This window comes from Scyliorhinus torazame, chromosome 1 (genome assembly GCF_047496885.1).
Source record: "Scyliorhinus torazame isolate Kashiwa2021f chromosome 1, sScyTor2.1, whole genome shotgun sequence".
Taxonomy (NCBI): domain Eukaryota; kingdom Metazoa; phylum Chordata; class Chondrichthyes; order Carcharhiniformes; family Scyliorhinidae; genus Scyliorhinus; species Scyliorhinus torazame.
This window is the reverse complement of record NC_092707.1, coordinates 104,761,758-104,771,222: the sequence shown is the minus strand read 5'-3', so window position 1 is coordinate 104,771,222 and position 9,465 is coordinate 104,761,758. Positions and strand designations below refer to the sequence as shown.

Sequence of the window (9,465 nt, the reverse complement as noted above, 5' to 3'; positions counted from 1 at the left end):
AAAAACAGATAGTAAAAGTTTCTACAAATACATAAAACAAAAAAGAGTGGCTAAGGTAAATATTGGTCCTTTAGAGGATGAGAAGGGAGATTTAATAATGGGAGATGAGGAAATGGCTGAGGAACTGAACAGGTTTTTTGGGTAGGTCTTCACAGTGGAAGACACAAATAATATGCCAGTAACTGATGGAAATGAGGCTATGACAGGTGAGGACCTTGAGAGGATTGTTATCACCAAGGAGGTAGTGATGGGCAAGCTAATAGGGCTAAAGGTAGACAAGTCTCCTGGACCTGATGGAATGCATCCCAGAGTGCTAAAAGAGATGGCTAGAGAAATTGCACTAGTGATAATTTACCAAAATTCACTAGACTCTGGGGTGGTCCCGGCGGATTGGAAATTAGCAAACGTGACACCACTGTTTAAAAAAGGAGGTAGGCAGAAAGCGGGTAATTATAGGCCAGTGAGCTTAACTTCGGTAGTAGGGAAGATGCTGGAATCTATCATCAAGGAAGAAATAGCGAGGCATCTGGATGGAAATTGTCCCATTGGGCAGACGCAGCATGGTTTCATAAAGGGCAGGTCAGGTCATGCCCAACTAATTTAGTGGAATTTTTTGAGGACATTAACAGTGCGGTAGAAAACGGGGAGCCATGGATGTGGTATATCTGGATTTCCAGAAAGCCTTTGACAAGGTGCCACACAAAAGGTTGCTGCATAAGATAAAGATGCATGGCATTAAGGGGAAAGTAGTAGCATGGATAGAGGATTGGTTAATTAATAGAAAGCAAAGAGTGGGGATTAATGGGTGTTTCTCTGGTTGGCAATCAGTAGCTAGTGGTGTCCCTCAGGGATCAGTGTTGGGCCCACAACTGTTCACAATTTACATAGATGATTTGGAGACCAAGGGCAATGTGTCCAAGTTTGCAGACGACACTAAGATGAGTGGTAAAGCAAAAAGTGCAGAGGATACTGGAAGTCTGCAGAGGGATTTGGATAGGCTAAGTGAATGGGCTAGGGTCTGGCAGATGGAATACAATGTTGACAAATGTGAGGTTATCCATTTTATTAGGAATAACAGCAAAAGGGATTATTATTTAAATGATAAAATATTAAAACATGCTGCTGTGCAGAGAGACCTGGGTGTGCTAGTGCATGAGTCGCAAAAAGTTGGTTTACAGGTGCAACAGGTGATTAAGAAGGCAAATATAATTTTGGCCTTCATTGCTAGAGGGATGGAGTTTAAGACTAGGGAGGTTCTGCTGCAATTGTATAAGGTGTTAGTGAGGCCACACCTGGAGTATTGTGTACAGTTTTGGTCTCCTTACTTGAGAAAGGACGTACTGGCACTGGAGGGTGTGCAGAGGAGATTCACTAGGTTAATCCCAGAGCTGAAGGGGTTGGATTACGAGAGGTTGAGTAGACTGGGACTGTACTCGTTGGAATTTAGAAGGATGAGGGGGATCTTATAGAAACATATAAGATTATGAAGGGAATAGACAGGATAGATGCGGGCAGGTTGTTTCCACTGGTGGGTGAAAGCAGAACTAGGGGGCATAGCCTCAAAATAAGGGGAAGTAGATTTAGGACTGAGTTTAGGAGAAACGTCTTCACCCAAAGGGTTGTGAATCTATGGAATTCCTTGCCCAGTGAAGCAGTAGAAGCTCCTTCATTAAATGTTTTTAAGATAAAGATAGATAGTTTTTTGAAGAATAAAGGGATTAAGGGTTATGGTGTTCGGGCCGGAAAGTGGAGCTGAGTCCACAAAAGATCAGCCATGATCTCAGTGAATGGTGGAGCAGGCTCGAGGGGCCAGATGGCCTACTCCTGCTCCTAGTTCTTATGATAAACTGTTATAAAACCTGTACAGTTATCATTCTCTTTCTCCAGTCAGGCCAGGAGAGTTTATAGTCTTCCCGCCAAAAGGGCCACGCACGGCGTGTCCAGTAACGTCACGCCGACGTGCTTGCCTGACTCCACAACGCCGATCGACGTGCCGTCCTGACGTCAGGACGCCGGCCGAAGGCCAAGCGCAGCGCCGCCGCCATTTTTGCCCAGCGGCCAGCGGAAGGCAGGCGAGCGGGAACCGGGAGACAGTAGCTGCCGCCGCCACCACCATCATCACACGGCCAGCTCACAACAACCTGTCCCGACCCCGGCCATGAGGAGGCGGCTGTGAGGAGGAGGCAGCGGGAGAACAGGCCTCACTGCAAGCGGCAGGGCCCCGCCGGGCAAGGAACCGCCGCCGCGCTGTGTTTGTTGTGTGTGTCCCGGGGCCTCGGGTTTAGGCCTCGGGCTTGATTAATTCAGGGGTCGGGTCGGGCGGGCGGGAGGGGGGTGGGGAGTCGCCATGGCGGCCGCCAGGTTCGAATCGCACGACCGGACGAGCTGGTACTTTGGGCCGCTGAGCCGGCATGAAGCTCAGGCCAAGCTGCAGGGCCAGCGGCACGGCACTTTCCTGGTGAGGGACAGCACCACCTGCCCGGGGGACTATGTGCTGTCCGTGTCGGAGAATTCCAAGGTGTCTCACTACATCATCAACAGCCTGCCCGGCAAATTCAAAATCGGCGACCAGGACTTTGAAAACCTGCCGGGCCTGCTGGAGTTCTACAAGATCCACTACCTGGACACCACCACCCTGATCGAGCCGGCCCCCCGAACCGCCGGCCCGGCTGCCACCGCCGCCTCGCTGGGCAAAGGCCAGGCCCTGCTGCTGGGTTCCAGCTCCTCCCCGGGCTCGGCTGGCGACGAGAGCGCCGAGTACGTGCGGACTCTGTACGACTTCCCCGGCAACGACGTGGAGGACCTGCCCTTCAAGAAGGGCGAGCTGCTGGTGATCGTGGAGAAGCCCGAGGAGCAGTGGTGGAGCGCCCGCAACAAGGACGGCCGGCTGGGCATGATCCCCGTGCCCTATGTCGAGGTGGTGGTCAAGTCGTCGCCCCAGCAGCAGCAGGCGCCCGGCTACCGCAATTCCAGCAGCTACGGCATCCCCGAGCCCGCACACGCTTATGCCCAGCCCCAGACCAGTAGCCCCCTGCCCACCGGTGCCAATCCCCTGCCCACCACCCAGAACGGACCCGTCTATGCCAAGGCCATCCAGAAGCGAGTCCCCTGTGCCTATGACAAAACGGCCCTGGCATTGGAGGTAGGTGCAATATTCAGCCGGCCAGCAAACGTTTAAAATAAACCAACTTGATTATAAATAAGTCTTTCCCGAGATTTCTTTTGATAGTATTTATACCGTTTAAAAAAATAACTCCGAGAGGAGGGACAGTTCTGTGGAAGTGGAAATTGTTTCTGCAGCAGAGAAGGTTTGGGAGCAAACTTAGCAGAAGTTATAAGAGTCGACAGGGCGTGATCTGTGTCCACAGACAGGGCGTTGATGACCAGAAATTGGCGTATTGTCACAAGTAGGCTTCAATGAAGTTACTGTGGAAAGCCCCTAGTCGCCACATTCCGGCGCCTGTTCGGGGAGGCTGTTACGGGAATTGAACCGTGCTGCTGGCCTACCTTGGTCTGCTTTCAAAGCCAGCAATTTAGCCCTGTGCTAAACAGCCCCAGAGGGCTCAGATTTGGGGCAATCTGTTGCAAATTACAATTCGGAACCGACTCCCTCGAGAAGCTGGTGGCGGCGGATTTGATCGTAACTTTCCAAAGGGTATTTTGTATTTACTTAACAAAGCAATGGGGAAAGAATGGGACAGATTGTATCAATCTTCCAGAGGCACAGCATAATGAGATGAATGGTCATCTTTGCAGTGTGACCTTTTTTAAAGATCAACATGGCAGGTGTGGCTCCTAGACTAGTAACCACAGTCATCGAAAGATGGAATCACCCAAAGAGCAAATCACAAATAATAGCTGAAATCAGTGAAGAAAGTAGGGTTCCACCAGGTGTAGTTTTGGAGGCATAAACCGGCTGTTCAGAAGTAGTCTGGCCTCTAAGGCAGTCTTTGGGGAGGGGCGGTTCAGTTTTTGACTGGATGGATAGCGTGGCAAAAATCTGTTCTCATTAATTTACATATATCAAAGGATGGACACTTTGATTCAAGGTCCACCAGTGAGGCAGTTGCTCTTAAACTAATCTTTTCCAAACCTTTAAAATCTGAACCAAATTGGTGAATGAAAAAAACAAATGCAAGTAAGATTGAAGTATAAGAACTTAAGTCTATAGTTAAGGAAAATAACTTTGTCAGGATAAAGTTTGAAAAGTTCAAGTTTTGTCTTTGACTCTTGCTGAGATCCTGTTTAAGAGGATTATTTTAAAAGATGGTTTTGTGTTATACATTGTTTCAGAAACCTCAAGTCTGCAGTCTATTCATCAGCCATTACTTTGTACTTACAAGTTGCCTGTTTGAATATTGAGCTTAAGAGTGCAAGTTTGCCAAGGCTGGTCACCAACAATCCAATTGAGACGCATGACCTGGAATTGGCTTGCTTTATCACAATGTATGGTCAGTGAGAGGGCAATATGTATACATTGATAACTCTGTTGTAAGAGAGCTCAAGGAGTTTTGAGTTAACAGCATCAGATAATCTTGGCTCATGAATGTGCACAATATATACAGGTTGAGTGTTTTTTAATTAAGTTGGTGATTTTGGAAAATGTCACTTTTTGAAGAGCCCCATGTAAGAAATGTATGTTGCTGATTCTGCCAAGAGTGGAACAGTATTGACAGGGAGGGAAGAACTGAGAATTCATGATCTGTAGATGGCTTCAGACAATTATTTAGACAGGCCGATTGCAATCTGAAAGTTTATCACTGCTATCTTATGATTACCATCCTTTGATAACTAGGTGTGTGTTTTTGAAACTAAATATGAAACTAGGCAGGACAGTGAAAGATCTCCTTGAGAGGATGGTGTAAAGTTTTAGCTGGAGCTTTCCTAACACGCTAGAGGTCTCCAGCAAATGTGGTCAAGATAGCCAATAAAGGCCTCCCAATTGAAACTGCTCTGTCATTTCCTAAATTTGCATTGTATTTTCTTAAGTTGGTATTGCAGCAAGATTTTCACAATTTCATTGACTGTTAGGCAGAGTGTGGAAGTTCCACCAGACCTTCTGCTCCTCCTGTTTTGAACAGTAAAGAGATACAGCCACAGTGTTCGTATATGCCATAATAAAGGACACTTGATATTACAAGTTTCATGTTCTGGTTGGGCACTACTCATTTGTGTCCAGAAAATGTGTTGTACAGTCTGTTTTTGTTTTAAACCGGATAAATTCTATTTATGTTGTGCTGCTTGTGTCAGATTGATTTTGAGCTTGTGATACATTTTGGCTCTGGCAAGGGCAGCCATCAACTCATTGGTATTCTGGATGACAACCAAGTTATGAAGCTGATGCCATGTCAATGGGCAAATTACCATGAATACGCCCAATGCAAGTTAAAGGGTTGTGATTCCAACCACCTTAACAGATCATGGCAACTTGATTGATTAAAGTTCAAACTGAGTGGCCTGTATTTTCTTCCATTGTGCAATTAACTGGTTTAGCTCAGTGGGCTAGACAGCTGGTTTGTAATGCAGAACAAGGCCAGCAGCGCGGGTTCAATTCCTGTACCAGCTTACCCGAACGGGCGTCACAGTAACTTCATACTTGTGACAATAAAAGGATTATTATTAGAACCTGGCCTTTTAAAAAGAGATGTTGAGAATTACAAAGTAGTACCAAGGATTCCTGGTTAGCCTGGTTGCTTTTGCTTTGATTATGGTCATTTAATGTTCATTGTCACGCACGTTGTATGGGGGTGGTGGGGTGAATCATCAGTTGAAATCATTAATTTCTGTTTCTCATGGTATTAGATTCTCTTTCCTCTTCAATTTTTTCCTCTTCTCCTTTTGGGGGTCATTGTTGAAACAGAAATAGAAAGGAATTAAATGTTCTTAATTGGCTGATATTTTTGTAAATTGCTCAGAGCTTCTGTGATTTGTGACTTAATCACTTAATTATCTGAATATAGACTGGGATAGTGGTAGTTTAAAGGGCAGAGAGTGATAAAAGGTCCTTGAGTGTATTCAGGAGAATTATCTACACCAGTATGTGAAAGAAGGCATTGCTAGACCGGACTCTTTGGGCATGAGATGAACAAAGTGGATCAAGTGTAATTTGGAGAAAGTTAGGGGACAATGATCATTGTATCAAGGATTAGGATGACAACGGAAAAGGACAACATTCCAGAGTAGTAATGATTGACTGGGGAGAAGTCAACTTCAGTGGGGTAAGAACAGATCTGGGCTGAATAAACTGGAGTCATAGGTTGGCAGGACAATGGCTCCCTTCAAAGTACCGATGGCTTAGGCACAGTGAAGGTCTATTCCCTCCAAAGGGAAAGGTAGGGCAAACTAATCCAGAGTGCTCTGGTAGCTAGCAAAACAGGGAACCCGAAAGACCATAAGTAGTGAAAGGGTGGGAAAAGGAGTAGGGCTGATTAGGGATGAAAAAGGGGATTCACAAATGGAGCCAGAGAGCTTGGGTGAGAGATTAAATTAATACTTTGCATCTGTCTTTACCAAAGAAGAATATAAGATGCTACTTCGGCCATGGTGAAAGAGGAGGAAATTCCATCATTAGAAAGGTTTCAAATTGATGAAGAAGTAGTATTGGATAAGAAGTAGTATTGCCTCCAAAGATACCGAGGGAAGTGAGACTGGAAATTGCAGAAGTGCTGGTCATAATTTTTCCGTCTGTCTTGGGGAGCCCAGTAAATACATACCAACCAGTCAATTTAACTTCAGCGGTGGGGGAACTTCGAGGAACTATAGTTCGGGACAGAATTAATAGCCACATGGACATGTGGGTTAATTAAGGAGAGGCAGCATGGATTTCTAAAGGGAAAATCATGTTCAATCTGCTGGAGTTTTTTGAAGAAATAACAAGGGCAATGCTGCTGATGTGGTGTACATGGCTCACAAAAGGCATTTGGTATGGTGTCACACAACAGACTTCTGAGAAAAGTTATAAGTCAAGGAATAAAAGGGACAGTAGCAATGGATACAAAATTGGCTGTGTAACAGGAAGTAGAGTAACATTACTGGATGTTTTTAAGGCTGGAAGAGGGTTTGTAGTGTTGTTCCTCATGTTGGTATTGGGACCCTTGTTTTTCAAGATATCTAATAATGTAGACCTTGATACAGGAACAGTTTCAAACTTTGTGGACAATATGGAACTTTGAACTATTGTTTACGGGGATGGTTCCAGGGATGAGAAACTTCAGTTATGAGGACAGATTGGAGAACTTGGGACTTTTCTTTGTGGAGTAAAGGCTGAGGGGAGAAGTAATTGAGGTATTTAAAGCCATGAGGGGCCTGAGGAGAGATGGAGAAACTGTTCCTACCTGTGAAAGGATGAGAGCACACAGATGGAAAGTAATTGGCAAACAAATTTATTTTCATACTGCAAGTGGTTAAGGTTCGAAATGCATTGCCTGAGTGTGTGGCGGAAGCAGGTCCAACCAAGATTTTCCAGAGGGAACTAGATGATTATTTGAAAATAGCGAATGTGCAGGGTTATGGTGAGAAAGCAGGAGAATGGCACTAGGTGAAATGATGATTTGGGGAGTCAGTGCAAACCTAATGGGTTGAATGGTCTACTTTTTGCACTGTAATAATTCTCTGATTGCAGTTATTAATTCTGGAGAAATAATTCCCGTACCAGCCTCCCCGAACAGGCGCCGGAATGTGGCGACTAGGGGCTTTTCACAGTAACTTCATTTGAAGCCTACTTGTGACAATAAGCAATTTTCATTTCATTAATTAATGCTTGCTGGAGGAGGCCAGTGGGATATTGTGTCCTTACTTTGTGTTTGGCTTGCTAGTATTTTATCTGGCTGCCGCATTTGCAAGATGTCGAAGGGTGGTGAAAGACAGAAGTAGGCAGGGCTGTTAGTATCTAATTGGTTCTGCTTCACAATACAGTGGTGGAGAATCATATCCTGCCATCTTCTACCTTGTTTCAGTCATTTTTGTTCAAAGAGCCTCCAATTACAGTCTTCTCTCAAAAAAATAACTCCAATTCTAATCTGTCTGAGAGTAAATCTTCGTCTCCAAGCATCACTTTTAGGCAACCATCATCTGATACCACTGCGAAGAGAAATTCCTAAGTCTGATCGTTATGCAGACACTGGCACTAGGATACTTTGGTAGAGACTGTTTATTGCTTGCCATGGAGCTCATTGCTTGTAACACAATCTCCCCCAGTGCTGGCTGACTTTTCATATACATACGAGTGTAATTGACCAATATCCAACCTTATTTCTTATTACTTTTAACAACCATCGTGGAACCCGTTAGATGTTAACAATGGTCCCTCGGGCAACGAAAGTGAAATCAGGGCGGTGGGGTAGAGGAGAAGGTGTGAGAAGATTAGACTGAGAAAGCCAGTGAAAAGTGGGAGACAGACATGGACTAAGGTGTTGCAAGATAGTAAGCATGAAATTAAGGCTTTGAAAGTGGGCAAAAGGGTGCAGGCTGACTATACGAAAGAAAATTTGGTGACAGGAGGAAAAAGGTGGAGTCCTATGGTGTCCTGACAGGTTTGGGCTTCTTTGTGCAGTTGTGGATCCTGTTCTGTGTAATTGTGTGCGGCCCATACATTAGTTTAGAAATGATATTTGGCCTTCAGCTTCAGAAGGGTTGGTCATGATGGCTTTAAACATCTATGCTAAAGATTAAGGAACAAGACCTCACTTATCTGGTAGTTTCTTTTGCATTTTTCTCGTTCAGTAAATTAGCTTTTCTCTTTCTCCCTGTGGTGGCTCTATTCTAACTTCCTGTTCAACTGATGAAACACAATTAGATACCATGACAGTGGAAGCTACTGGAATGTTTGGGTTAGTCACAATCAGTGAAGAATAGAATATGATTTTGAGTATGTACCCTGCAGCTTTGCAAGGCAAAGGATAGGATACTGAAGATTGTGGACATAATTCATAAAGGGGGGGGGTTGTAGATTCTCTACTGTGTAGAACGAGGCCATTTGGCACATCAAGCCTGCACTGACCCTCTGAAAGAGTACCATCAATCCACCGGCATATTTTTGGATTGTGAGTAGCACAGTGGTTAGCACAGTTGCTTCACAGCTCCAGGGTCTCCAGTTCGATTCCCGGCTTGGGTCACTGTGCGGAGTCTGCAAGTTCTCCCCGTGTGTGCGTGGGTTTCCTCCAGGTGCCCCGGTTTCCTCCCACAGTCCAAAGATGTGCAGGTTAGGTGGATTGGCCATGTTAAATTGCCCTTAGTGGGACGACGGGCATAGGGTGGAGGCGTGGGCTTAAGTAGAGTGCTCTTTTCAAGGGCCGGTGCAGACCTGATGGGCCGAATTGCCTCCTTCTGAATGTAAATTCTGTGATTCACACAGACAGTCATCCAAGGCTGGAATTGAACCTGACGCTGCGAGGCAGCAGTGCTAACCACTGTGCAGCTCTTCGTGAATCTTCAGTTGTGAATGTAACTGGTTTCAGTGGGATCACT

The 9,465-nt window shown here is 45.4% G+C and overlaps 1 protein-coding gene across 1 annotated transcript in view; it reads left to right on the top strand.

Moving 5' to 3' along the window:
• Positions 1-2,332: 2,332 nt before the first annotated feature.
• The window catches only part of crkl (v-crk avian sarcoma virus CT10 oncogene homolog-like), a 91,695-nt gene continuing 84,562 nt past the window's right edge, over positions 2,333-9,465 (top strand). The window contains exon 1 of the mRNA XM_072499288.1: positions 2,333-3,142. Coding sequence (XP_072355389.1) covers positions 2,348-3,142 — 795 coding nt within the window. The 5' untranslated portion in view covers positions 2,333-2,347. The remainder of the gene's footprint in view (positions 3,143-9,465) is intronic.